Source organism: Phyllostomus hastatus, unplaced genomic scaffold (genome assembly GCF_019186645.2).
Source record: "Phyllostomus hastatus isolate PE091 unplaced genomic scaffold, TTU_PhHast_1.1 phas_contig_150, whole genome shotgun sequence".
In the NCBI taxonomy this organism is placed as follows: Eukaryota; Metazoa; Chordata; class Mammalia; order Chiroptera; family Phyllostomidae; genus Phyllostomus; species Phyllostomus hastatus.
The window spans coordinates 18,982,351-19,008,554 of record NW_025333611.1 but is presented as its reverse complement, the minus strand read 5'-3'; the positions used below and the strand labels follow the sequence as shown (position 1 = coordinate 19,008,554).

At 51.0% G+C, this 26,204-nt stretch overlaps 1 protein-coding gene across 2 annotated transcripts in view; it reads right to left on the bottom strand.

Annotated features, from left to right (window-relative positions):
- Positions 1-2,087: 2,087 nt before the first annotated feature.
- GLRA1 (glycine receptor alpha 1) overlaps positions 2,088-26,204 on the bottom strand; it is a 71,435-nt gene continuing 47,318 nt past the window's right edge. The window contains exons 4-9 of one of the 2 annotated variants that reach the window (XM_045826333.1): positions 21,040-21,263; positions 18,330-18,412; positions 16,992-17,129; positions 15,442-15,656; positions 8,390-8,536; positions 2,088-2,470 (exon numbers count right to left, since the gene is read on the bottom strand). In XM_045826333.1, coding sequence (XP_045682289.1) covers positions 2,156-2,470; positions 8,390-8,536; positions 15,442-15,656; positions 16,992-17,129; positions 18,330-18,412; positions 21,040-21,263 — 1,122 coding nt within the window. In that variant the 3' untranslated portion in view covers positions 2,088-2,155. The remainder of the gene's footprint in view (positions 2,471-8,389; positions 8,537-15,441; positions 15,657-16,991; positions 17,130-18,329; positions 18,413-21,039; positions 21,264-26,204) is intronic. The other variant, XM_045826341.1, reaches the window with a different exon arrangement.

Genomic DNA, 26,204 nt, shown 5'->3' with positions numbered 1-26,204 from the left:
TGCGAATGAAAGGTGCCGAAGCAGCTCGGAGACGGATACTCTGGTCTTGAACTGGCAGTAGTTCAAGTCCCTCCCTGTAACTTTTCCTCCTTTAGGTGCATGTGTGCGGTGGGGAAAAGGGTGGTGTTGGACGGGAGGCTCCTGCCCACCTGGCTCCTACCCGTAAATGCTTCTTAGGAAAAAGGAGTCCAGTGTCTGTCCCACACCATCCGAGGCTAGGATGCAGTTTGGCTTCCTGGGCTGCGTGGGCCAAGAGAATGGAAGGCCATTGACCTCAGAAACACAATGTAAACAGCTCTATCCTCAAGCCCAAAGCCAAATCCTTTTTGGCTGCATAGTGCATTTTCTTGACCTAAGTCACTCTAGATCCCCATCTTGGCCTGCTCTGTTGGCCTCTGGAGACATCGGCTATTGTGCATCGGGAGTGGGAGAAAGCTCCCTGTGGGAGGGTGCTTGAGGAAGGAGCAAGGCTCCCCGTGTCTCATCTCCGTCCTGGCCCATGTTGGGGACACTAAAGACGCAAGCGAAACCCTAAGCCGCAGTACAAACCGATTGTCAGCTCTGTCTCACTGTCTACCTACTGCAATCCGAAGCCACGACACTGACGTGCAAAGGAAGAAGAGCGACCCCAGTCGCTGACGGGAGCAGGGAGAGCGCCAAAGACAGCGGTGCCAGCGTCGGGGGCAGAGTGGGGTCCGCAGCAAGCGGGCGAGGCTGCTGGACACAGCCCGCCTCCTCGCAGCCTTCCTGCCTGAGGACAGCTGGGTCCCTCTGCGCATCTCCCCCCAACCCACAGTCCGCTTCCTAGGCTCTCTCTCTCCTTCTGGGGGTGCCCTAGCTATCCGGGGATAGATCTGGCACTTCAGAGTTAGAAGGAAAGAGAAATAGTTGTCACATGTTAAAGCTAAACAAAGCACCAAAAAGGAAAAAAAAAGAAAGACTTATAAAAATATAATGGGGTCATCTCCCCAAGCTTCCCACATTATTTGCAGTCTATGAAATGTCAAAATATAATGAACAGACTCTCCACGCATCACCGTTTCCCTCCACCCGTATGTGTCTGAGCTGAGGAGTGTCGGCAGCACCCTCTTGCCCCATGCGGTTCCACTCTGCAGGACCGCTCCGCCTCAGCTCGGCTCACCCTGCGGACCCCACCTCCCCAGGACACCGCCACTTGCAATTCCAAAGAGACGTTCCAAAAAAATAGACATTTGAAAAAAGTGCATCTGTTCACAGTCTATGCATAATTGTTTCTTGAGATTATTACTTTTTTTCTTTTTAACCGTAAAAAAGATTGCATATTGGCAATAGGATGAGAAAACCATGGTGGCCCCTTCTGGGTGGAGGACGGAGGGGCGGGTGTGGAAGCACAGAAGCGAGAGGACTCAGAGAGGGGCAGGTGCGGTCCTGAGCCTTGAGACGGGAGGATCGAGGCGGGCTCGTCTGGATTCTCAACCCGTGGGCCTCCGAAACGTCCCCTCTCTTTAGTCCTTTCTCTCCTCTCCACCCTTCCCGCTTCCTCGCCGCATGCTCTGGCTGCCCAGCCCTCTGGAGGCAGAGGCGGAATGGCAACAGCGTTTTGGCACGTGTCCCCCTGGGCCGGATGGAAGACAGGCATGGCGTTTGGAGGGGCGTGATGTGGGACACACACCAGAGCAAGCTTATTTGTGACTGTTTCCACTCAGGGAAAACTTGTCCATCACTTCTGTGACTTTAAAAATTTAAGCAGTTAGTAGGCGGATAGGTTAAGAAAAATCTTTTGTTCTCATGGTTTCGCATTAATATTAAGCATGAATAGATATCATATATTACATTGCTTTCCTACAGCTCTGGGGCAGAGTGCACTCCTTCCAAACAGGAGAACCACACAGGCCGTGGACTCCGGTGTTTGAAAGCTCTTCTCCCCGCACTCTGGCCCCCACCCTGCCCTTCCCTGGCCCCTCAGTTCCTGCATTGGAAAAGCCCCCCGCCCCCACCAGCTCACCTGTGCGCAGATAGATAGTGCCGCATTGGAAGACTCATGCACCACTGCCTTTTGCTGTGCACAGGTAGCAGAGAAAGAAGGAGCTGTGTACGCGCACCCCTTCCGCTCCTCCCCTTCTCTTCCTGTGCTCGCCCCTCTCCACCCTCTCCCAGCGCCCCCATCGCAGACCCGTCACTGGTTGTGGACGTCCTCCCTGCGGACAATCTTGTAGATGATCCAGTAGAACATGTTGAAGATGAGGAAGGCCATGGGGAAGCCGATGCGGGATATTTTGTCGATCTTCTTGGCCCTCTGGATGAAGAGTTTCCGCATCTCCTCCGGGGACTTGGATGGCGCAGGAGGGGGGTTGGTGGTGTTGTTGTTGTTGGCACCCTTGACCGAGATGCCATCCTTGGCCTGCAGGCAGGCTGGGCCCATCCCGTAGGCTGAGAAGTTGAAGCGGCCCTCTCCGGCCTCGTCCTCCTGGAACAGATTCAGCATGGGGCTCTACTTAAAATAAGACAGGGGCTGGGCACCCTCCCTGCAAGGCACTCCCGGGGGCCAGGCCACGCCCATCTGGTTCTCCCTGCCACCCTGCACCACCGTTCCAGGTTTCCGAGGGCTTTTGGCTGGCTGGGGAGTCATGCCTTATAGAGGGGCGCCCCTCTTCTGCCGAAACAGATGCAAACCAGGGGATGGAAACGTGGTGTGCAGTCTCGAGCCTCTGTTACCTCGTGGCTGCACGACCTTAGGAAAGTCTTCTGTGAGTCTCATGGTTTCTTTTATTTCATTTTTATCTGTAAGTGGGGGTAAGGGTCACCCTGCTACCTCAGAAGGTTCTTCTGCCCATCAGAGGTTTGAGACAAGCACGTACTCTGAGTGCTGCATTATCAGAAATCCAGGGGGCAATTTGGAGAGATCCCCTGCTTTGCTTCTGTTGCCTCCTTGCTCCCTTCCCCCACCCCCTGCCCCAGTTCAGGTCTTCTCATTTGTGGGTTGGGGGGAGGGGGTGAACGCTCGGTGAGGGAGCAAGAGCTGTGGGCCTCACGTCCGTTGCTGAAGCCAGGGAAGCCACAGTTTCTTCCTACCCCCACGTTCCCACGCCCCTGGTGGCTGTGACCTCAGACCTACCTCCAGACTTGTATCAAGTCATCATTCAAGGCCCTTCATTGTTTGGCTCCAACTTACCTCGACAGGTCTCTTTCCCTCCCACTGTTCGCTTTGCTCCCCGCCAGTATTGTTGCACTTTATGTGCTGACCCCGCGCACCCTACTCCCTGCCTCACACCAGCTCCCAAGGTGGCCGCTTCCCCCGCCTTTCTCAGCGCCCCTTTCCCAGCCATGCTGACCGTGCCCTGATCGGAGACCTGGAGGCCCTATTACTGTCTGCTCTTGAGTTCCGCTTTGTGTTTGTTCCTCTCGAGCTCTGAGGTGGCCCCAAGATCTCAGCTGAGGTTCTGATTCCTTGCGTGGCTCTGGGAAAGTTTTGTTGGCTCACCTTGCCCTTCCAGACAGTGGGAGCCTTCAGAGGGGCAGCCCTGTCTCCTGCTGGTCCCTGTGCACGATGGGGCCAACCGAGCCACTGGGGCCTCTCCAGCTCAACTCCTGCCACCCCATTTTGGGCCGCCATCTGGGCTTGTGATGACTTTCAGCCTAGTCTTCCTACTGCCCCCAGGTGGCCCCCACCCCAACCCTTCAGGGTTGTTATAACACAGATCTCACTGGGCAGCTTTTGCCTAGAACTTTACATAAGCTAACACTGACCTCAGGATAATTAAAAGCCTTATGTGGTAGACAGGGCCTTAGATTACCCGGACCCTGTGTACCTCTCTGGTCTCATCTGGTGCCTTCGTCTATCTGGTGTTCTGTGCTCCCATCCCCCGGCACATTTCTGTGTATTCAGAAGTGCCATGCACCCTTTCTTTAACTCCAGGCCTCTGTTCAAGTCCTCCTCCGCCTGGAGCGCACTCGACTCCAGCCCTGCTTCCAGCTCCTTCCCTTTTACTCAAGGAATTCTTCCTCAGAAGCCGTCCCTGAGCCCAGTGATAGGCTAGGTGTCCCTGCTCTGCTTCATGAGGTCCCCGTGCAGCCACGCCCACTGAAAGCTCTGAACACATTGCATTCTGTGATTGACATCTGCCTCTCTCACTAGACTGTCAGCCCCGGGAATGCAGAGGTGCAGTCTCTCATGGGCATCAACCTCTCAACACTAAGTGAACACAGGAGCAGGGCAAGATCACCGTATGCTCAGAAAGGGAGAAATTAGAAGGAGGAGGGCAGCAAGCTGGGTCTGACGGTTGCTTGTCACTAGGAATCTGCCCTAGCCGTAGGCTGCCATGTCAGGAAGTGTTTTTGCTGGGCTCTGGTTGTGTAGGGGAGGCACCAAGTTAACTGTCTTTGTATTGGGTTGGCCAAAGAGTCCTTTCTGTTTTTTCTCAAAATAAAAGGCATGTGTTTCATTTTCACCAATAACTTCGTTGGTTTGGGTGTTTTGAGTATGTCAGCTCTCTCCCACTACTGGCTTCTAGTGGGCAGAGGCCAGGGGCGCTGCTGATGTAGAGACAGCCCCACCACACAGGGCTCTTTGGGCGCACGGTCAGTAGTACCAGGAGCCAGGCCACTTTTGACACGTTTGATCAGTCACAGCACCTTCTCCACACATGGCTCAAATCTTTTTTTGCATTTCAGCTGCATTTTTACCTTTCTTGAAATAATAAGCCATAATGCACTGAAAAGGTTGCTTATCTTCTTTCATCTTTAATATTAAAGTGGCTGCACAAAAATTCACCAATTTGATAGGTTTTTAAAAAATGCACACTGATATGATGGCTGTCACAGTACAATCTAACAAAGGTGTTTTGAATGAAGTTAAAGACAACTAAGCACTACTAGAGCCATCATATGGAAGAAACATAACAGACTTTTTGGCCAACCCAGTAATTTTGGGTAAATTATTGTCTGCCTCATCTGCTGAGCATGGGAGTGGAAGGGGTGGGTGGGCACTGGAGGCCCCATCTGGTTAGATGACTATCAATTTCACTTTGCAGCCAGGAGAAGGGAAATTCTCTGGACACAACCGAACAAAGCCTTCTATTCCTATTCTAACCAGCAGGTGGCAGGAAACGAGTGCCCAGCGGCATCTGGAGCTGCTTGGGGACAGCGCAGGGGAAATCCCGTCATACTCTCTGGAACCCAGGGAGTCTGGGACTGTGCCTGCCCAGTCCAGCTCACAGAGGCTTCCTAATACTCTGACTAATGAGGCCCTCCAGGAATTCGATAACCAGATGCTTTCTGCCCAACAAATGAGGTAGCTTGGGAGGATGGCGGGAGTTGAGGAGCCTGGCCAGGATCTCAGGCTCTGAGAAACTCAGGCATGCAGCTAGTTCCTGTCCATTCACCATCTGGGGATTAAAATCCCCTCTGCCGCACTTCCTGCAGCCCGAGCCTGTGCACTGCCAGTGCGCAAGCCTCGCCAGAGCGGCCAACTCCAGTGGAAGCTCTTTCTGGTGTGTCTAACTCTGCGTCCTTGTAGGTCCTGACATGTGTGCCAAGCTCAGAGCTCTTAGGAACAAGGTCAAACTAATTTGAACACCCGCACGGGACTGGGCAGGAGAAATGTGAGCGATGAGGTGAGCCGGGCTGAAGAGCCTGTCCAGGTAGAGGGGGCTGCGGTCAACTGCGCAGGGCACCCCCCGCCCGAAGGCGTGTCCAGTGCGCCAGCACCATGTGGGATGGGCGTCCCACGGGGCGGCAGGCTGTGATTTTTTGAGAGATATTAGAAGTGTGGTTATTAAATGCTGGCACCTTATTCCAGATTTTTAAGACACTGCTCATGAAATGAATGATATTTCCATGTTGAACTTGACTTTCTGGCTACTAGTTGTTGACCTCCACCTTATTATAGTTCTTATTTAAGATCCAATAAACGCAGGACTATTTTTACCTGCTTCAGTATGGAAACACTGATGGGTTGGTAACAACGGACGCTGTATGGCTAGTGTGTGGGAGGAGCCGTGGGCCCTCGAACCCCGCCCCTGCCTTTACCAGCAGGGTCTCTGTGGTCCTGGTGACTGGCTCCTCCCCGCCTGCCGTCCTCTGCCCAGGAGGAGTGGCTGGGATGCTCTTTGAGAGATCTTGCAGCGCTTGCAGGCTGTGAGAGAGCCAGTGAGGAACTGCACAGCAGAATCTGATGAAATCTGGGCAGCAGCCTTATCCACACTTTACCTGCCAGAGTGAATGCGTCTGTTTTCCTCTAGTGTGTCATACTGGCAGGGATTAGGCAAGGGAGGAGGCAGCCTTTGGAAGTACCACAGGTCCACCCTCTCACACTTCTGCAAGGGGCTCCCTTCACATTGTAGCCTATGTAAGTAGCGCCCCCTGGAGTTGTGAAGTGCACAATCTAGGGGTCTGGTATTAATCATCTTTCAGCAAAAAGCCACTAGCCCATGGGAAAAAGGAAAAATAAAAAGTAAATCTCAGAGACAGTTGTGTTTGGTCAGTTCCTCACTTAGATTGTTTTGAGAGTCAGAGGCTAGAAACCCAATGGAAAGGTAATGGAAGGACTAAAACTAGGGGTCATGTAAGAAGCGCTTTCTGGCTTCTTAAACAGTGTCCTCTCTCAATGCAGGCCGTATCTTCCCTCCCAGGGGCACCTTCTGTCCTGGAGTGTCTGCCTTTTGCCTGCGGTGAACTGTTAGAAGTTAATTAAGTCAGATTGCTAATGTTTAAGAAACATGGATGGAGAGTTATCCCTGCGTAATCATTCTAATTCCTGGCACTTGTGGCGGGAATGAAACTTAAAGCTACTTTGGAGTCTGGTTTGATCCGCACCACAGCCCCCCTAATGCCAGCTTTAGTCCGCGTCACTGAGGGGAAAGCTGGGCCTCGGGCGAGGCTCATACCAGACAGAGCTGAGGAGGCAGGGTCCTTTGTCACAGCGCGGGGCCCTTCGGCGCAGTGGCACCGAATAGGTCAGTCTGAACTGTGTGGTGCCTTGGTGTGCGGCAGGTGTGTGGTGCGGCCCTGACAGGTCACAGCGTATGGGTTCTTGGTTGCCCTAATCTGCTGCTGGAAAAACTTCCAGGCAGGCTGTCGGCCTGAGCCCCGGTTCCTTTGCTCCTCTGTCTACGTGCTCTACAGACGGCTCTTACACATTCACTACGTATCAGGCCTGGTGTTGGGCACTAGGCATGTACCACTGAACAAGAGCAGACATGGTCTCTGTCCTTATGGAGGTTACAGCTCCGTGAAAGAGATGAGCATTAAGCAATCACATCACTGAATGTATAATTATGAGTCAAGGTAAATGTTCAGAAGGAAAGAAACTGGGTGTGAGCAGAACACGGCCTTTGCTAGTGCACACAGCCTTTGTGCGTATCAGGGGCTGGCCTGCCCCTTGGGGGCTTGTGATTGGAAGCCTTTCCTCTGGCTGGGACGGCCCATGCCAGGACACGGCTTACAGGGGAGGGCCTCGCTGGCTGGGGGCCCTTATAGGAGACAACCTGCGTGGCCACACTCGGCGGCCTTGTAAAGGAGCCTCAGTACAGGCCCGGGACCCTGGCCGAGGTATCAGGGAAAGATGGCTCAGCGGAGGGCTGGACAATGAGCGGGCTGAGCCCAAGCGGAATGTCCTGGAGGAGCAACCCAGGAAGGGAGAGCCAGCTTCCTGAAGACCCGTGTGTGTGTTTGAGGAGCTGGGGAGACAGCTAGTGTGGATGGTGTCCCGAGGGCACAAGAGAGGGTGACGGGAAGACAAGGCTAGAGAGAAGCGCAGGCTCTCTGACCCCCGGGGAAGTGGTACAGACCAGGGTGCAGAGTTGGTGTGCTACCTCAGCCGCACACTCCCAGGGGCGTTTGCTGGTTGGACTACAACCTCTGAGGTAGTTAGAAGAGGCTGGTGACTGTTCAGAGAAAATATTCCTCTATTCAGTCCGTCAGGGGGAGAATCCGCACTGGGGGAGGATTTTGCTTGATGCCCCTTCCTTGGAGGTAGGGAGCAAAGGCCTGGAAAATGGACACATTACCTGAACACCTCACCCAATTCCTGCCTGGAACCAAGCCCCCTGAAATAATGTGGCCCTGCAGAAAACACCAATAGGTAGCCCCCAGCCTGCCAGGCACTGGGTTTCTAGAGAGCCATTAGCTTGGCCCCGCCGGCATTTGCGCCATCAGCTCTGACTTCAGGCGCACCCTGGTCATTTCTGTAGTGTTAGCACCGTTGAATGAGTGACTGCCTGCAGACCCAGTCGGGTGTTACTTATAGGAGCGGAAGCTGGGACTTCTGTGACTCTCATTCCCATTTCCTGCCTGCCTCGCCCACTGAGAAGGATGGTCCAGTGAAACAAGCATCACCAGAGAAGGCTGCCTGCTGGGAGCTCTTCCATGTACCGCCAGCTGTCCCTTCCTGGGTGGGGACCCAAAGGCCTACCTTGTGGTGTCTTCGCTTCCTGCGGAACCGGAGCAGCTCTTTGTGCTGCCGAGACACAAAGTTGACAGCAGCGTACTCGAGCAAGGCGGAGAACACGAAGAGCAGGCACACCGCCATCCAGATGTCGATGGCTTTCACGTAGGACACCTGGGCGGGGTGGGGGAAGAACACAGGGCGGTGAGCACAGAGGAGAGGAGTGCTGACTGGTGGGATGGAACTCCCCCTCCCCCACTGCCGTCCCGCCCCAGCTGGGGCATTAGAGGGGAGGGCACAGAGGAAAACAAGAAAAAGGCACCAGGAAGGCCAGACAGAGGAATCGGAGGAGCACTGGAGAAGGGAGGACAGAGTGCCCAGCACTGTTATTCAGCGGAGCAGAAGGTTTAGTCTGAGGGTGACAGCGGCAGGATGCTGCACCTGTGTCAAGGTAGAGAATGCCAGTGAGAATCGGGGTGTGAGAACTTCAGAAACTCACCCCCTATGAGAGCAACAAGAGCACCAGCAAAAATGGTCCGAATAAACTTTTCTCAGAACTCTGGTAAAGAGCCAAAGGCCGACAACAACCCTGTGAGCATTTATTTAAGAAAGACAGCCTGATCTTAGTAAGAACAAGCTTTGTACTGTTTCAAAAAACAGCTTTGTTGAGATGTAATTCACACACTACATAATTCACACATGTAAAGTGTACAATTGAGTGATTTTATACATTCACAGATCATGTGCAACCATCATCAAAGTCAATTTTAGAATTTTTATCACCTCAAAACACCCCCCCCTAGAAACTTCTAGCTGTCATCCCGTAGTGCCCCAGCCCCCCACCCCCAGTCCTAAGTAACTAGTAATCTGCTTTCTGCCTCTGTGAAGTTACCTGTCCTGGACACTTCCTATGAGTGGGAGAATAAGTATGACTGATTTCTTTCACTTAGTGCAATATTTTCAAGGTTTAGCTTAGTACGTTGTAGCTGGTGTCAGTATTTCATTTTTAATGGCCAAGTAATATTCCATCGTGTGTATATATGACATTTTGTTGATCCATTCACCAGTCGATGGGCATTTGGGTTGTTTCTACCTTTTGGTTATTCTGAATAAAGCTGCTACAAACATTTGTGCACAGGTTTTTGTGTGGACATATGTTTTAATTTTCCCTTGGGGCTTTGTGGCATTTTACATTGCCCCATTTCTGTCCTCCCTCCCCCAGCTCCACGCAAGTCTTGAAAACCAACAGCTTGCAAACTCAGTGAAAACCATTACTGTGGCAGCCACTGATGGGGCTTCTTCAGAGTGCCACTGCCAGAGAACTGTTGTTCTTTACATAACCTGTGGTTCACTGAAAGACCTCACTCACAAACCAGGCTGTCTCGTCTTGGCTTGACTTGTTGCTGGCCCACATGAACAGCCATTTCCCCAGGGGTGTTTGTTGAAAACAGTGACAATTATTGAACATCCGGTCAGTCTGAGGCTGGTAAGAGAGTTGAGGCAAACAATAAGTTGAGCCAAAGCTGAAGAGGAAGAGCTAGGGAATGAGATGTCCACAGGAGGCTTGAGAAAACTCTGGCATATTTCTGGAAATCTACATGCATGCCCAGGGGAGGCCTGAGAAGGCCCTTAGGGTTCAACTCTGGCTAACCTTGATGTACTGAGCAAGCAGGAAGAACACTGCCCAGCTGGGTGCTGAAGTTGTGTCCTAATACACGGAGCCCCTAAGCAAAGGCTCGGGAGTTTATAGGTTCAAGACATTCAAGAAAATCTCTGTTTAATTTTTAGCTAACCACCAAACTTACTTAGTGGAGACTTCAAGTGTCTCTATTTCCGCAGCTAAGAAAGAATACAGACATTTCAGAATTAGTTTAGAAAAGTTACTAAACAAACAATGGCAACAACAGATCACCAGGAAGAGAATCTGATTTTCAGAGACAGCACATTAAATTTTGTAAAATGTGCAATTTTCAACAACACAAAATTACATGCAAAGAAACAAGAAATGGCCCTGCAATGGCCGAATGTTTGTGCCCTCCCCTCAATTCATATATATGGAAATCCCAATTCCAGTGTGATGGTATTTGGAGGTGGGGGCTTTGGGAAGTAATGATGCCACGAGGAGTGGACCCCTCGTGAATGGAATTGGTGCCTTATAAGAAGAGTCCAGAGAATTAGCTAGCTCTCCTTCAATCATGTGAGGATACAGTAATAAGTCAGCAGTTTGCAGCTGGAAGAGGGTCCTCACCAGAACCTGACTATGCTGGCACCCTGATCAGATTCCCAGGCCTCAGAGCTGTGAGAAATAAATTTCAGTTGTTTATGAGCTGTCCAGTTTTTGGTTCTTTTTTTAAAAAAGATTTTATTTATTTATTTTTAGAGAGGGAGGGGAGGGAGAAAGAGAGAGAGAGAGAAATATCAATGTGCGGTTGCTGGGGGTCATGGCCTACGACCCAGGCATGTACCCTGACTGGGAATCGAGCCTGCAACACTTTGGTTCGCAGCCCACACTCAATCCACTGAGCTACGCCAACCAGGGCCAGTTTTTGGTTCTTCATTATAGAAGTCCAAATTGACTAAGACTGGCCCATTCATAGGAAAAAAGCAGTCAAAAGAAGCTTCCCCTGAGAGATCCCAGATGTTGGACTTAATTGATAAAGACTTTAAATCAGTTGTTTTAAATATGTTCAAAGAACTAAAGGAGACCATGTCTAAATAACTAAAGAAAAGTATGAGAACAACGTCTCATCAAGTAGAGCATGAGAGAGAAATTACAAAAAAAAGAACCAAATAGAAATTTTGGAGTTGAAAAGTAAAATAAGTAAAAATCCCACTGGAGAGGATCAACATATTTGAACAGACAGAAGAATCAGTGAACTTCGAAAAGAAACAGTGAAGTTTGGGTTATCCCGTCTGAGGAACAGAATAAAGAAAAATGAACAGAGCCTCAGAGACGGATGGGGAACCATCATGTGCACTCAGGTCTGTTTAAAGCAGGGGTCCCCAACCTCCAGGCCATGGACCGGTACTGGTCTGGGCCCATTAGGAACCAGGCCTCCCAGCAGGAGGTGAGCTTGAATGTAATATGCTCGAATCATCCCAAAACCATCCTCTCATCCCCAGTCCATGGCAAAATTGTCTTCCATGAAACCGCTCCCTGGTGCCAAAAACATTGAGGACTGCTGGCTTATAGGATAGGAGAGAGAAAGAGGCAGAAAGAATATTTAAAGAAATAATAGCCAAAATTTTCCCCAAATTTGTAGAAAAATACCACACATCTAAGAAGCTCAATGAACTCCAGGCAGGGTAAGTGCAAAGAGATCCACACCTAGATACACCATGATCAAACTGTCAGGAGCCAAAGACACAGAGTCTTGAAAGAAGTGAGGGAGAAGCAACTCACCACATACAAAGGCTCATCAGTAAGAGCACTAGCTGATTTCTCATAGAAACTATGGGGTCTGGAAGGCAGGGGACATGAAAGACAGCCTAAATAAATGGCACTACATCCCATGTTCATGAATTGAAAGACTTAACAATGTTAAGATGGCAATATTCCCCAAATTTACCTAGAGACTCAAAGCATTTTTATTCAAAATTCCTTTTTTGTTGTTGCAGAAGTTGACACGCTTATCTTAAAATTCGTAATCATGTTCACATGGAAATGTAAGAACCCACAATAGCCAAAACAATCTTTAAAAAGAAGAAAGTGGGAGGACTCACCCTTCCCAATTTCAAAACTACTACAAAGCTATGGTAATCGGCATTGCAGTATTGGCATAAGGATAAACATATAGATCAATGGAATGGAACTGAGAGTCCAGAAATAAACCCATACATCTACGCTCAGTTATTTATGACAAGGATGTAAATTCAGTGGAAGGAAAGAATAGTCGTAACTAATGGTGCTGGAACATTTGAATATTTACATGGGAAAGTGTTATATTCCTGCCTCATACAACCTACAAAAATCTAAATGCGTCAAAATCTAGATTAAACTGTAAAACTCTTAGAATAAAATGTAGGTGTAAACCTTTGTGACCTTGGGTTACACATTAGTGTCTTACATAGGATACCCGAAGCACAAGCAGCAAAAGAAAATACATGAACTTGACTTCACCATAATTAAAACTTTCATGTATAAAGGCCACTGCAAATCAAGTGAAGAAACAACCCACAGATGGCAGAAAATATTTGCATATCTTATATCTGACAAGGGTTTAAAATCCACGATGCACAGAGAACTATGACAACTCAGCAATAAAAAGAGAATTACTTCAATTAAAAAGTGGGTAAAAGATTTGAGTAGACAATTCTCCAAAGAAGATACGTACATGGTCAATAAGCACCTGAAAAGAATGTCCAACATTATTAGTCATGAGGAAAATGTGGATCAAAATCACAATAAGGTACCACCTTGTATCAACTAAAATGTCTATAATCAAAAAGACATAATGACAAGCATTGGAGAAGAAGTGGAGAAATTGGAACTCTGGTAGGATTATAAAATTGTATAGCCACTTCGGCAATAGTTTGGCAGTTCCTAAAAAATTAAGCATATAGTTACTATTCACCTCCAAGTTGTGTGTGTGTGTGTGTGTGTATGTATATGTGCCATATATGTACATATATATGAGATGTATGATATATATATATATATGTGTGTGTGTATATACATATATAGAGCCAAAAACATGTCCACACAATAACTTGCACACATATGTTCATGGCATAGCCCAAATGTCTCCCGACTGAGGAATGGATAAACAAAATGTGGTATATTTACATGATGGAGTATTATTCTGCTGTCAACAGAGCGAACAGCTGATACCTGCTGCCACATGAATGGGCCTTGAGGGCACTATGCATGTATCATACGATTCCATTTCCTTGAGATGCCCAGAACAGGTAAATCCATAGAGCTAGAGAGTAGGTCAGTGGTTGCCAAAAGCCGAGGGAGGGGGAGTAACTGGTGATAAGTATGGGGTTTCTTTTGGGGTGATGAAAAATCGATAGTGGCGAAGGTAAACAACTTTGCAAATATAGTAACTGCCAGTAGATTTTATGCTTAAAAAATAAAAGCAAATGGAGAAGACTGTGAGGTTGAATGTTAATAGCAAACAGAGTCAAATAGTGAGTCTAGTGTTCACAATGACTGGAGCATTTTTTGATAATTCAGAAATTTTAAATGAAGATTCTCTATTGGATGCAATTATGGCATTATTTCTAATTCAATAATAATGATTCAATGAATGTTAATTTTTTTAGATGTGATAATGTTATTGTGATCCTTATTCTTTACTGTCATGATGTCTGTAGCTTTCAAACGCTTGCGCAGAAGCTGCACCTGTCTGCCTCCTTACCCACCTACCTCTCTGTACACAGAGAGACAGAGATAAAGCAAATGAGGCAAAATGGTAACAATTGGAATCCAGGTGAAGGGTACTGTGGTGTTCATCGTGGGTTATTTCAAGCTTTCTGTAACGAAGCAGAATGTGAAGTGTGGCACTAACTGGACACTGTGCAGCGTGTCGCATTTGGCGTGAGGCTGGAGGGAATGGGGTGTGGGGTTCGGTGTTCACAACAGAGCCAAACGTTGCATCGAGTGCTGAGGGAATAAACAGGATGCGTCTGCAATGACAGCAGGGGAGGTGGGACAAGGCAGTGCCTACCTAGCGTTAGAAGGAGCCCAGCAGAACGAGGCACCCAGTGTTCACAGGGAAGGGGGCAGAATGTGGGATCTCAGGTGTGGGTGAACGGAAGAGTATGAGGTGTTTGGCATTAATAGTAAATGAAGCAGAACATTATGTCTGATGTTAAACGTGAATGAAGCAGAAGGTGAGGTCTAGTGTTAACAGTGAGAGGAACAGGATGGTATGTTTCTTTGAGGGTGACTGGAGGAGAATTAGCATTTGCTGTCGGTAATGAATGAAGTGGAGTGCCGTGTCTGGCGTCGAGGGAACAGAACAGGATGATGCTGTGTCTAGCGTGGAATGAAGGAAGGAGAATGCGTCATCTGGTATTACTAGTAAACAGAGTGAAATGGGGTGTCTCGGGTTAACAGTAAATGGAGCAGCCTATGGCTTAATAGTTAAATGGTGAATGTGGTGTTCAGCATTAGAAATATAAGCATCAGACTGAGGTATGTATGGAAAAGCATAACAGGCATGAGGCTGCTATCCTGTGAAGGACCCGCTTGCAAGGCTGGCCCTTGCATGACACCTGGGAACTTGGATTTGGGGGGGGGTGTTCCCACTTTCTCTAACTGATAAGTGTGCCTTGATTCCTTGTACAAACAACACGGTTTGTGCTGAACATCTGCTGTCCTTCCGGGACTCTGGAATTCTGGTTTGTGCCAGGCACCCAGCACCCAGTAAAAACCTTTGATACTGAATCTTAAATGAGTCTCAAAACCATTTCTCTTTCTGTCTCTCTGGGCAGAAACATCTCAACTTGAGCTGCCTTTCGTTGCTGGGGCAAGAGGGTGCTCTACGTGGTCCTCACGGGCGGGAGGGAGCAGGCAGGAAAGCCTGCCCTTGGGTCCCGCCAGCCGCTGCATGTGTCTGTTTCCCGTGCCATCCAGCTGTGCGCCCTGAGTCTTCACTGTGGGGAGCCTCAGCCTCAAGCACAACTGTATGCTGAGACCGTGAGTCCCATCACATCTCTGAACGTGGGGGTGGACTTGGAGACCCCAATACAGAGTATCTCCTGCTACTGGTGAAAGGAGTAGAATGTGGTACTCAATGTTAAAATGAATGGAGGAGGTGGTTGTTAATAATAAATGAAGCAGAATGTGTGTTTCATGTTGGCAGAGAATGGAGCAAAACCTGTGCTGGTGACTATCTCCTTCACTTTTTCTTTTTCTCATCTTTTTTTTAAATGTGTGTGTGTGTTTATATTGAATATAATGTTAAATCTGGAGGAAAGGTTCGAGGGATCGGAGTGCTGGATCCTACCAAGTGTGGCTGATGGAGACACAGTGACCAGTTTCTCGTGCTGGCCTGTCTCAGGCAGGGGAGGGAGAAGAGCATCCTCCCCACCTGTCCAGGTGTTCTGTGCACTCGGGAGGTGGCGCTCACCTTGGGCAGGGAGGCTCGAGAGCCAGAGCTCTGGGTGGTCATGGTGAGCACAGTGGTGATGCCCAGGCCCACACGGGCGGGTGCGGCATCCATGTTGATCCAGAAGGAAATCCACGAGAGGATGACAATCAGCAGGCTGGGGATGTACATCTGGATCAGGTAGTAGCCCATCTGTCGCTCCAGGTGGAACCGGGCCTCGATGCAGGTGAATTTACCTGGAAGACATTACGGTGTGAAGGCAAAGTAGCCTAGTGGGTAGGACTAAGATTTTGGGGTCAGAACAATCTTGGCTGTGGTCTTGGTTCAGTGCAAATCCTAGCTGTGTCCTTAGACAAATGTTTGACTCTCTCTTTGTCTCACTTGTCTTGTCTATGGTAAATTGGGGAGGACGATGATGACAATAATAGTAATAGTAATAGTGATAGTAATAATAATAAGCCTACCTCACATGTTTACTGGTATGGTTACCATGGTTACTGTGATGCGGGAATGAGATGGTGCCTATAAAGAATGTTGCACATCCTCACACCTCACTAGTGCTCAGGAATGCCAGTTGCCATCATCCCCATCATCACGATTTTGTTGCAAAGAGTGGGCAGAAGTGCACCGTCCACTCCCCTTCTGCCACTTCTCTTCCCCAAACATGACTTGATCCTGTTCCTCCCCTTTGCAAAACCTCTCTTTCCTTCCTTCCTTCTCTCCTCATCCAAGAAGGTCCCCTTTACCTGCAGGGAAAGTTCAGACTCTTCAGTCTGCCCCTTGGGATGGAGGGTGGAGTGCTACCTGTTTTCCATCCCATTTCCCGTCTTTCTTCAACTTAGTCGCCCCCACCTACACTCCATCCCTTGCCTGGAGCCTGTGTCCACACTTGGTCGTGCCAATCCCTCTGCCTGGAATGCCCTAATTCCCCACCACAGGCAGCCCAGGAAACCCTCCTCCTCCTCCCCCGGAGTTTTTACACGTGGAGCCTCCCCCACCACAATGCCTTTCCCCCTGTGTGTTCCTTCAGCCCCGAGATAGAGAGCTGAGCTAGAGAGAGGTGGTGCCCCCTCCCCCTTGTCGCTGACAGTCTAGTGGTTGTTTCCCAACTTCACTGCTTGCTGACTTCCCTGCCACCTCCCGGCCTCCCCCTGCTGAGGTCTGACGTGAGCGCTCTCTGTGCCTGGGCCCTATCCGCAATGCCAGCCTCTCGGGGACAGAGATGGCTGATGTCCTCCCCATAGCGGCTTTTCCTTCTTCCCGAGGAATCGGGTCCATTTGAGTGAGGGGCACTGCCGCCTGGAATGAAGACTGTACCTCCCGGCTTTCTTTGCGATGAGCTGTGGCCTAAACCCATGCTCCTTGCCCCGGGACTCTTAGAAAGAAAGTGCCAGAGCCACTTTTTGGTTTCAGAGAACATTCTCCTCACCACTGGTCATAAACACACAGCTATGCTCACCGAGACCACCTCATACGATCTGTTGAAGCAATGGCTGAGTGAATGTTTGAAATGGCCTCTGGCCCTGGCGGAGGGTGGGGGTGGGACCCAAGGGGTGGCACCTTGCACCCACCTGTGTTGTAATGCTTGGTGCAGTATCTCAAGTCCTTCTCCTCCTTCAGGATGAACTGGGGCAGAGTCAGTCCATCTGCCACCTGCACCGCTCCCTGCTCCTGCCACTCAAAGATGAGGTCGTTCATGGTGTATCCAACTGGGATGGGACCAGAAGAAGGAGCAGTCACCACCCAGGGGCACTTACGTGGGGCGTGTCAGGGTTGGTTAGGGTAGAGACAGAGGCATCAGATGCTTAACAGATTCATGAAACCATGTTGCTCCTCCTCCCCACAAAGGAGGTTAAACCTGGTTTAGTTGTTTGCATTTACCCCACTACCCTTCTCCCACTCTTCCTACTGCTCCCAGTGCCCTACCTTAGCTTTCCCTGTTGCCCCCTTCCCCTCATCTCCATGGTCAAGTTCAGCTGACATCTGCCATTTGTGCCTGTGCACTATCCTTGCAAGCTCCCTCTTCTGCCCATAGCAGACTGTCCCCAGGGGAGTGACTCTGTGGTTTGCTTTTGTGGTGGGACTGTCACTTGGGGGTGGAAGTGTGGGATGGTGGCTCAAGAAGACCTGGCAGACTCTCCGCCCCAGGACTTTGACCCTCGAGTGGAGTCAGGAAAGGTTTCAGGGTTGGTCTGTGCCCATTCCCGTCAGAGGCGGTGCTTCAAGGGGCACGTTTGTTAGCTCCTGCTGCCTGAGTGCTCTGCCCTGGCTTCTGCACTTTTGGTTTCTCCTACAAGTCTGGGAGGGACCTCCATGTCCTTCCATTTAATTATACTTTAAAAATTAGATTGCTCTCTGGGTTTACCAGCAAAGAATCCAGCTACCTGTGTCCCCGTGCCCCCCGCTCCCGCCAGCCCTCGTCAGCATCTGGGTTCACTGCCTGTCCACACAGCCTTCTCCAACGATGCCCCTCCCTCCCATTCAGAAAGAAGCCCTCCTTCTGCCCTGAGGCCACCATGCTTGGTGCTTCTAATAGCACCCGTCCCACTTGCTGCCCTGTGCCAGCCAGTCATCTCTCTGCCCTGCGGGACTGAGTGTGCCCATGACCTCCAGGACCATGGCTCATTCAAGCGATTTCTCCTGCCCTCCTGGAGAGCATGTTCACGAGGGACACAGACCAGTGCCTCCTTGGGGAATGCTGCTGGTCCCTGAGCAGAGCCTCAGCCCGTGTGAGGGGAGCCACACTTCCAAAGCATCTTCCAAGGGCTAAGCCCCTCATCTGATATGTTGAGCTGCTACAGGAATCTCCTGGGGGCCTGAGGTCAGGAGCTGCTGTGTGGGGATGTCTGCCAGTCCCGAGGGTAAACGGGGGCCTGATCCTTTCTCGAGGCCTCAGGGAAGGGACTCACAGCTTTCCAGTTGCATGATACACGTCTGGACGTCCATGGGGAAGTTCTTCAAGTCCATGGGGCAGGCCAGGGTCAGGGTGATTCTGGGAAGAGAAGGGAGTCGAATGAGCAGGGCCAACAGACCAGGGGAGCTGTGCCTCCATTCTCCTTACGGCCAGAAACTGGTCCAGTAGGAGAGGTCAAGGGGTCAAGGAGGCCAGGGGACTAGGGTTTTTGGAACCAATGTTTGTATATTCCCACCCTTCAGGTATGTAAATGGAGGCTCCGAGAGATCAGTAGGTTGCACAGAGTCAGGGGAACTTCTGTGTTTCCTTGGAGTCTGTCTGGCTTTGGGAGGCCTGCCTTATCTAGGTGCCCAAAGCTCTGGAGGCCAGGCCTCCCCTCCCCAAATCCCTGTTTTGTGGAGACTCAGGTAGGAGCAGAACCTGAATTTTCTGCTGAGTAGTACCAGGCCTCAGGCATTCTCAGGGGCACCGGCAGCAGGTGCTGTGAGTGGTTCTTGGCTGCCTCTCTGCGTGCCCTAGGCTCATCAAAACTTATGTGCAAAGGTCTCCTGCCTTCTGAGTGTCCAAACACAGCTGGCTCACACCTGCGGGCTCATGCTGGGGTCAGCTGGAAAGTGGTGGGCACCCCAGGCTCCTGGGCTAGCTTTTGACTTTGGGTTGTTCCACCCTTGCAGAGGGCTGCAGCCTCAGACCCGGAGGAAGTCCCCTTGGCAGAACACGAGTCCTCTGGAGAGGCTTCGCCAGTGTCCCAGCACCTGCTGCAGGGACTGGAGAGGAAAGGCTCTCAGAGCCTTTGATCGTAAGGCCCACTCCCTCACTTGACAGGTGAGAAAACCGAGGCTCAGAGCAGGGTAGGCAGAGACTCCTGTAAGGTCCCAGAGCAAGCTGACGGCTCAGGCAGGATTTAATACCGTGTCGCCCAGCCTTGGGAAGCTTGGGCCATGTGTTGGCTGGCAGGCTTTCCAGCACTGCTTTCCTGAAAGGCACCGGGTAGGCGGCGATCTAGTGGCACTCAGTGCTGGCACCTCGGCTGCACACGGAGAGGCCCCAGCCCACGTGGACCTCCTCCCTTCAGCTCACACCCACGGCTCTGGATGTGGGTCCCTTTAGGCACCAAGTAGAAGCAGGAGGGGGAAAGGGAGGGGAAGATGAGGCAGAAGAAGGGTGGTGGAAAGTGAACACAGTTGATTTCTGAAGAGAAAAGCTCCAAAGTGGGGCAGCTGTCACACGGGGTTAATTTCCTGAAGTCAAAGGACCTTGGGAATATCACTTTCTGCTGATTTGTCCTTGTGTCAGGCTGCATGGGGGCTTAGCTTCCCAGACATGAAACTAGCCTGGCAGCTGCAAAATCCAACCAGGGTGATCCCCCCCACCCTCCTGCCCCACCTCCGCTGGCCACCACCCAACCCAGCCATCTAGACATGGTGGGTGGTCTCCCAGGTGAGGAAGGTGATGCTGCCTCTGGTTCCTCCCAGGCTGCCCCTCTGTGGAGCTTCCTTTCCCTCGGAAATTTCTCAGCGCCCTCCCCCACCTGTCTGCCCCTCAGTCACATCTGGGGGTCAGGGCCTATGCTGCCTCTCCCACGGGCCTGGGCATTTAAAGCTCATCTCCTAAGGGAAATTGAAAGATTTATTCCCCCTCAAGGAGCTGGAGTGGGAGGGGGAGTCATTTAGGACCAGCACTCCCCTTTAAACTCTTTCAAATAAAAGTGTCTCCATTCATTGGTCACATAGGCTACGTGGCTATTAAACCCCATGTGCCTGCTCTTTGAGGTGCTGAGTGGGCGTCAGATTAGCTGTGGGAACTTTGGTAAATTACTTAAACTTTTTGATCCTTACTTATCTAATCTGCAAAATAAAACCTACTTTGCGGGGCTGTTAGGAGGATTAGACATCCTCTATGTAAAGTACCCAGCCTGGTAAGTACGTTCTCAGGGAACGGTCATTTGTGAGAATCACGTGGACATTGGTCGTTTTCTTCCTGTCCCGGGGGAGAAGGCTGGGAGTTAGGTGGCGCAGGGTAGCAGGGGACTGACTGTGTCTGTGGGGAGCTGGGGACGGAGGACCCAGCTCCCTGGACTCAGTGGCAGGCACGGAGGCGGGAAGGCACCTCCGGAAGAGGCACAGCCTCCCAGGCTGACACGGGTCGGGTGAGCAGCGCCTCCGCCAGGCAGGCCCAGTTTCGGGAAAGTTGCTGGGACTTTTCAGGTTTTGTGCCTTTGCTCCTGATATTTTTTTTAACAAAGATGGTAAGAACATTTCACGTGAGCTCAGCCCTGGTAACAAGCACTGGAGTGTGCGCGCGTGCTGCTGACGGCCGCCCCGAGTGGCACCGCAGGCTGCCAGGGCCCATTCTGCTCTTGCATCTGCACGGTCTTGCTGTGGGCCGTCGCCTGGGATCCTCTTTCCCCACCTCGTCTTACTGAAACTCTGGGTGGGTTTAGGGGCCTAACCCAACCCTCCTTCCCCCAGATGCTTCCTTGATCTCCCTGCTTACAATAAACCACTTGCTCCTAGGACCTCCCATGGTATTCTGTTCTCACTTGCTGAGTGTGAGCTGCAGAGCTGGCTCTGCCTGTTTGGCAAAGGTGTCGGGTTCCCAGGGCCCATTCGCCTCTGTTTGACCCCTCCCTTCGTGCCTGCTCCCAGAAGGCAAGGGGCAAGGTGCTCCCTGAGGCTGGGGTGACAGGCCTCCCGGGAGCTCACCTGATGCTGTAGAGGACGTTGCCGTTCCGGGAGATCCTCAGCAGCTTGTTGTCCGTGGTGATCTCGTGGAAGTGCGCCCCCTTCTCGTTGGCAAAGAACAGGTCGGGCTTCCAGATGGAATCCAGCATGGAGGGGTCCAGGTCCAGAGAGTCGTCTGGGTATTCGTTGTAGGCCAGCCGGGGGTCGTTCCACTGCTGCCGCAGGAAGATGTTGACCCGGTAGTCCTGCGGGCAGGAGGCAGGGCGGTGGGGTCAGCACTGGGCCTGGGAGGTCCACCCTCCGAGGCCCACGTGCCTTCAGCCAGTGCCCCCCAGGGCCCCTCGGGGGTCTCTAATTAAAGTGCAGCTGGAGCGTACGTGGGAGTGAGACGGAAAAGTGGGTGCACCGGCCGAGTCCACGGGAGTCAGCGTCATCCCAAGACATTCGCTAGCTGCCCCACGAGTGTATTCATCTCTGAACTGAGAGGGTTTAAACCTTGTTCTTTCTTTTGAGAAGTTAGAAAAATAAAAAGTTCAGGCTGATGTCATAAACACCTGTGTTCATCCTGTCAACATTTTCATCCTGTGAACGTTGTTTTGTAGGTGAGAGAGGTAATATGTCACAGATAAAGTTTGAGCCCCCCTTTTATCGTGAACCCCACCAGTGCGGCAATTCTCGGGGGCACTCAGGTGGGGCAGCCCCCCGGCCTGGACAAAAGGACAGACTAGAGGCTGATGCCTGGGCGTTCAAACTATTTTGCCTAAAGAGGACAATTTCCAAGCAGTGAAGGGAGGGTGAGTAAAAATTCTACAGCATTCCTGCTGGTCCCAGGGTCCCCCCACTCTGTTTTCACGCCAGCCTTCTGTGACCTTCTGTGTGGTGTGTCGATCTGTGTGGGGAGAAGTAACCCGAGACACACTGTGGAGCCACATCTCTCTGGGTCCCAAACTGAGCACTGCGTGAGATGCTTCTGTGGGGCTGCAGTGTAGTTACTCCGCTGATTAAAAGAATTCACGGATCAACCAGTTAAGGGGAAGGTTCGGCTAACGCAAATGCAACAGAGCTCTTCATTGTAGGATTTCTCAGAAGTCACCTCAATGTGCTAATGACGTGTGTGGCTCTCCAGGAGGGGACTAGACTATGCAACACTTCCCTGGTTTATGATGGCCACAGAACTCTCTAAACTCTCTAGTTTGAGCACGACGCGTGTCTTCCACAGAATATGGGTTAGGAATTGCTCGCTCAGTCAAGACTCCTCCCCATTCCTGTTTTCCAGTTGGAGAAACTTAAGTTCAGAGAGAACTGCGACTGGCCCAGGGTCACCCTGGAAGGGCAGAGCTGAGCTGGTCCTGGCACCAAAGTCCCCACTTCTAGTGAGGGGTTGTTCAGCCGGCCCTCGAGAAACTGGGAGTCCGTTTAGGCCTCCAAGACCAGACACTGGGTAATGAAATTAAGAAACAGTTGCAAAGCCAAGTTTTTAATTTTGTGAGTGGGGCATTAGAAACCTGGGTTCCATGAATATCGTGATACACTACAAGTAGAATTTAGGGGATACCTGAGTTTTCCCAGGAACAAGAGCATGGCTCTCTGTTGGAGTCCCAGAAGAATTTAAAGTTCCCAAAGACGAATAACCTCAGCTCAGACCCAACGTGAAATGCTCTCCTTCAGGAAAGAAGCTCCAGCCATGAGCACCTGCTCTGTGTCTTCCCCCCGAAGGTGCCAGGTAAATGGGATCACGCTGTATTTTCTTGGGGGCGCTGCTGCTAAATGCTAATCACTCCTGATCTGTCACCTGCAGGGCTGAACGGAAACAAACAGCCCTCCCCACCCTCTCTCTCACCCCCAGCAAGCTCCTCCCACAGCACACGCCTCAATCTGTTTGCCTGCAGAAGCAGCGATAGCTTCCTAACTGTGCCAAGGTATTTTCTAGAAGGGCTCTATAATTTAATTGAGACCTCTCCCTGCAGCCCCGTAGAAAATGACGTTTGGTCTCATCATCTCCTAAGCCCCACTGGAGGGAGTGTGGAGGGAGAACTTCAGACCAGCTTGGAGTTGACTCTTTGGGGTTTTGGGCTGTTGTTGCCGACGGTCACAGCCAGCTTCCGGCTGGGCCCCATCGCATTGGGAGTCAGAGACAGCCCCCTCCCTGGGATCTCACAGGCAGCGTGCGTGTGCGCGCGTGCGTGCGCGTGTGCGTGTGTGTGCGCGTGCGTGATGAAGCAGGGGCGAGGAAGCAGGGGCCGGCCATGTCAGAGAAAACAGACTATGGATGGCGGGGCAGAGAAAGCCTTCGGACCCCAAACCCCAGCGGCACTTCTGGCGTTCTTGCCAGCGACATGTCAAACCTGTTTGTGTAACTGGTGGGAAGGAAAGAAAGTGGCATTTCTTACAACGGTCTGTTAGGCAGCAGGTGCTGCTCTGGATACTGCCACAGACATTTAATGGTCAGCAAAGCCCTGCACGTCCGACGTTCAGATCCCCATGGTAAGGGTAAGGAAACCGAGGCTTCGAAGGCTTGAGAAACGTGTCGGAGGCCCAGAGCTGGTAAGCGGCAGCGCTGGGATGTGGACCCACGACCTCCTGACCTTCAGGGAGCGAGCACCAGTTTCGGGTGGACGGACCACGCGTGTGGGAGGCCGTCCTGTGAGAGGGCGCTCTCTCACCCTCACGGCCCAGGTAAATTCCGCCCGCTCGGCTTAAGCCTCATCTCCTGCAGGAGCCTGGGTGCCCTCAGGCTTCCCCGATCTCTTCCTTGTCTGATCTCCTAGCAAAAGGGAATCGCCGGGAACATTTCATTTAGCACTTGCTCTCTGTGCGTGTCTCCTCTCCTAAACTTGATTGGCAACATTTGAGAGGATGAATTTGAGTTTACCTTTCTCCTGCACCGTCCCACCGATTCCCCCGACTCTCCCAGTCAGTGCACCTAGGAGCTACCCAGCATCCAGGAGGAGGAGGGGAAGGGACGGGGCAGGGGGAAGGACTGAGGAGGAAGAGGAGGAGGAGGCAAAGGTAGGAGAAGTTGGAGCAGGAAGAGCTTTCCTCATTTTATAGCTGGAAGGACTGAGAGTCGGAGAGGGAAGGCATATTCTAAGGTCACGCAGCAAATCAGTGAAGGGCCAGGGATTAGACCCTGAATCACTTCTCTGGTAAAAGAAGGAGTTAGGCAAGATGGTCTCTAAGAACACTTCCAAATCTAATAGCTAATAGTTTTAGCTAGTAGCTAGTCGTTATTAATTTGCTTTTTCAAGAAGATTTAACTGAGCATCTAGTCAGTGCCAGACACTGTTCTAGGCACTGGAGAATGTGCTGGGAACCAGAAGAACATATCTGTGCAGTCCCAGACCTGCAGAACCGAGTCCACAGCACCCCGAGGCTCAGGTAGGGACCAAGCCCAGGGTGCTAGGCAGACAGAGGAGACAGCTCCCCCATCCAGACTTGGGGTGGTAGCCAGGAAAGGCTCCAGGAAGACACGGTATTTAAGGTGAGGCCAGATATGGTTGAGCCAAAGCAGAAAAGCATTTTGGGTAGCTGCAACGGCATATGCGAAGGCCTAGAGACAAAGCAAGCGTGCCAGTGCCGTGCTTCGGAGAGGACAGTGAGTGAGTGTGGGGGTGGGGAGGGGCGGGAGGGGGAGCAGGCAGGGCTGCTCACGCCATCCTGAGGAGTGTGGACCTCATCCTGGGAGTAATGTGCAGCTCTGAGGAGTTTTAGCTAGGGAAGGACACTGTTTACATTTGTATTTTATTTCTGACATTTTATTTCATTTTGTAATAGGAGAAAGACTGCATTTGTTGATTGTAATCATCTATTAATCTGGTATACAGTGGATACTTTAACATACTGTACATCATTCGACACTCACAGCATCACTAAAATTAGCTTATTATCTCCATGTTGCAGTTCTTCCCATCTTACAGTTGAAGTCATTTAGGCTCAGGATAATTAAGTCATTTTCCTAACGTCACAAAGAAAATAAGTGGCTGGGTTCTCGTCCATATTGCCACTGCAGAAATGCATCGTGAAGAGTGCTTTCACATTAAGTACATGTGTGCAAACACACGGTGTTCTTTCACAGACAAAGTCTCTGTTTTGTTATCACTGCTATTGTGAAAATGTTTAATTTTTTCTTATTATAGAAGTAACACATGCTGATTGTAAACATACAAACATACCTCACCTCACAGAAGGAAAAACCCCGCAGGGTCTCATAGTGAAATGACTAACGGGAGGTGAGGGCGGGGCCTTGAGCAGGCGTCTGGGCCCTCAGGCGGCCCCGCTTCTCCCACGCAGCCACTGCCTGAAAGAGCTGGGCCATCGACTGCTCCCTCCTCCCCGGTGAGCAGCAGCGGGCACTGCAGTGTGGAAGGGATCGATGTGATTGGTGTAATAGCCCGAGAGCTAAATGCTGTTTTGCTTACTTAGCTGTGTACTTACGAAGCAAAGGTGTTCGACACGGTGGGGTCCATGTTCAGGTTCACGGCCCCAGGCAGCAACACTGGAACCCTCTGCCAGATAATCTCAGGTTCCACCTCTGGTAATTGGTTTCTAGATCTCAACCTCTCAAGGGTGGCCCACCTAAGTCTGAGGCGGAAGGGATTTCCAGAGTTCTAGTTCAACAGTTTTTAGCATTAGCTCACCGATCTTGCCTCCGAGATTCCCTCGTGGTCTGCCTTCTGGAAACTGGGTAATGGCCATGCTTGTCTGACCAAGGTGGAGAGTTCATTCATTCATTCTGTTATTCAACAAATATTTATTGAGGGCTTCCTGCGGGCCCCCCCTGCCCCAGCCACAGTGTGTCTAATTTCAGATTCTAACCCTGCCCGGTAAACTTCTCTAAACTCGGTATTGTCTTGAAATAGCATGAGGTGCTTTAGTGTGAAAGAGCTAAGAGCCTGGTGAGTGTGTTGGTGGGAAGGGGCTGGGGAAGGCAAGGTGTGTGCCCACTGCAGTCAGAACCAAGAGACACTGCCCAAGAGGTGACCAAAGAACAAGGTGTTTACACCTTCCTTAGCTTCAGCACGCCAGCTCTCGAAGGGGTGTGTCTCCTCTAAACTCAATTCAGCCCTATAAACATTAGGCCCAGAGGGAGTACCTTGACGGTGGAGGCACACAGTCTTGATTTGTACCCCCGCAGAGCTCAAAGTATCTAGCAGGCAAGGCCAGCTGTGGACAAAACCATTTACTGT